This window comes from Echinops telfairi, unplaced genomic scaffold (genome assembly GCF_000313985.2).
Source record: "Echinops telfairi isolate 266 unplaced genomic scaffold, ASM31398v2 ScPeMD7_6;HRSCAF=24_1, whole genome shotgun sequence".
NCBI lineage: Eukaryota > Metazoa > Chordata > Mammalia > Afrosoricida > Tenrecidae > Echinops > Echinops telfairi.
In genome coordinates, this window is record NW_022103903.1 from 19,791,060 (window position 1) to 19,792,508 (window position 1,449).

At 38.2% G+C, this 1,449-nt stretch overlaps 1 protein-coding gene across 1 annotated transcript; it reads right to left on the bottom strand.

The window, feature by feature from the left end:
* Window positions 1-254: 254 nt before the first annotated feature.
* LOC101659120 (olfactory receptor 5K1-like) lies at window positions 255-1,232 on the bottom strand. Its single transcript, XM_004706516.2, has one exon. The coding sequence runs from the start codon at window positions 1,221-1,223 to the stop codon at window positions 255-257; it is 969 nt and encodes a 322-aa protein (XP_004706573.1). The 5' UTR covers window positions 1,224-1,232.
* Between the last annotated feature and the right edge of the window lie 217 nt (window positions 1,233-1,449).

Genomic DNA, 1,449 nt, shown 5'->3' on the forward strand with positions numbered 1-1,449 from the left:
TGTTCCCCCCTTAATCTTAAATGTTTTTAATGGAATGTTTTGTTTAAATTTTTGTTATGTTGAATTAAGATTTAGCAGTTATGTCTCTTTACCTTGAATGTATTACTTCTTTGGTTGCATTCTGATATATTTTAATATTTCATATGCCATGTGTACCTTTCCTCTGGATGATTTCATAAGAAATCTTTTGTTGTTGTTGTTGTTGTTTTGTTTTTTGCTGTATTTAAACTACAGAACCCCTTGCTGCATTTAAATCATGAAGCCACAGTTGCTGTCATTTGCGTCAGACTTTCCTGAGAGTTCATCTTCAGAATTTTTTTCAAGGAACTTATTACGTCCTTATTTCTCAGGCTATAAATGAAAGGATTTAGTAAGGGAACTACAATTGTAAACAAGATAGCAGCTGGTATATCATGGTCTCCTTCTTCCAGCAAGTTTGGTCTAATGTACATGAAGAAAATAGAACCATAGAATAATGAGACAGACAGTAAGTGGGATACACAGGTAGAGAAGGCTTTGGCTCTTCCCTCTTTGGATTTCATTTTGAAAATAGTAAAAAGGATTAAGAGATAAGATATTAAGACACTGCCTATAGTGAAGACTTGAATTGATCCTGAAAAGACAAACAGTACTAGTTCATTAATGTAAGGGTCAACACAGGAGAGTCTGTATAAAGGAAGAATATCACAAAAAAAGTGGTTAATTTGATTACCTCCACAGAAAGCTAGCCTAAATAAAAGCCCGACATGAATCATGGAATGCAGATTTCCAGCTACGAAGGCCCCTGTGGTCAACTGAATGCAGAGTTGCTTTGGCATCATGGTGTGGTACTGCAGTGGACTGCATATGGCCACATAGCGGTCATAGGCCATTGCTGCCAGGAGAAAGCAGTCTGCAGTTTCCACAGCGCAAAGAAAATAGAATTGTGCAATACATTCAGAAAGTGAAATAATTCTGTCCTCATCAAAGAAGTTCTGTAACATCTTGGGGGTAATGGCACAAGCACAGCAAGAATCCACAAGAGCCAGGTTGCCCAGAAAGATGTACATGGGTGTGTGCAGACGGCGCTCCATGGAGATCAACACCACCAAACCAAGATTGCCCACCATGGTGATCAGGTAGATGACAAAGAATACCACAAACATTAGCGTCTTCAGTTCTGGGTGATCCATAAATCCGGTGAGGATAAACTCAGTTTTCATTGTCTGATTTTCCTCCGCCATTCCTGACTTCTCTGTTAAGAAAACAAAGCAAAACAATTTTTTCTGAGAAGTTCATGCTAACTTATAATAGGCTCAATTAACCTGTTGAATATTTTCTAATCCTGGAGGGAAAGAAATGTTCTCTATGATTCTTCCCAGTGTCCCCTGGATTTTGTGCATGTCCAGTTCTGGGAAGCATCACTCTCCTAATGCTATTAGCTATTTACGTTTCTTCACATCATATTTT

What these genes read in the sequence shown, in the direction of transcription:
- LOC101659120 (XM_004706516.2), bottom strand. Translation starts at nt 1,223, where the DNA reads ATGGCGGAGGAAAATCAGACAATGAAAACTGAGTTTATCCTCACCGGA.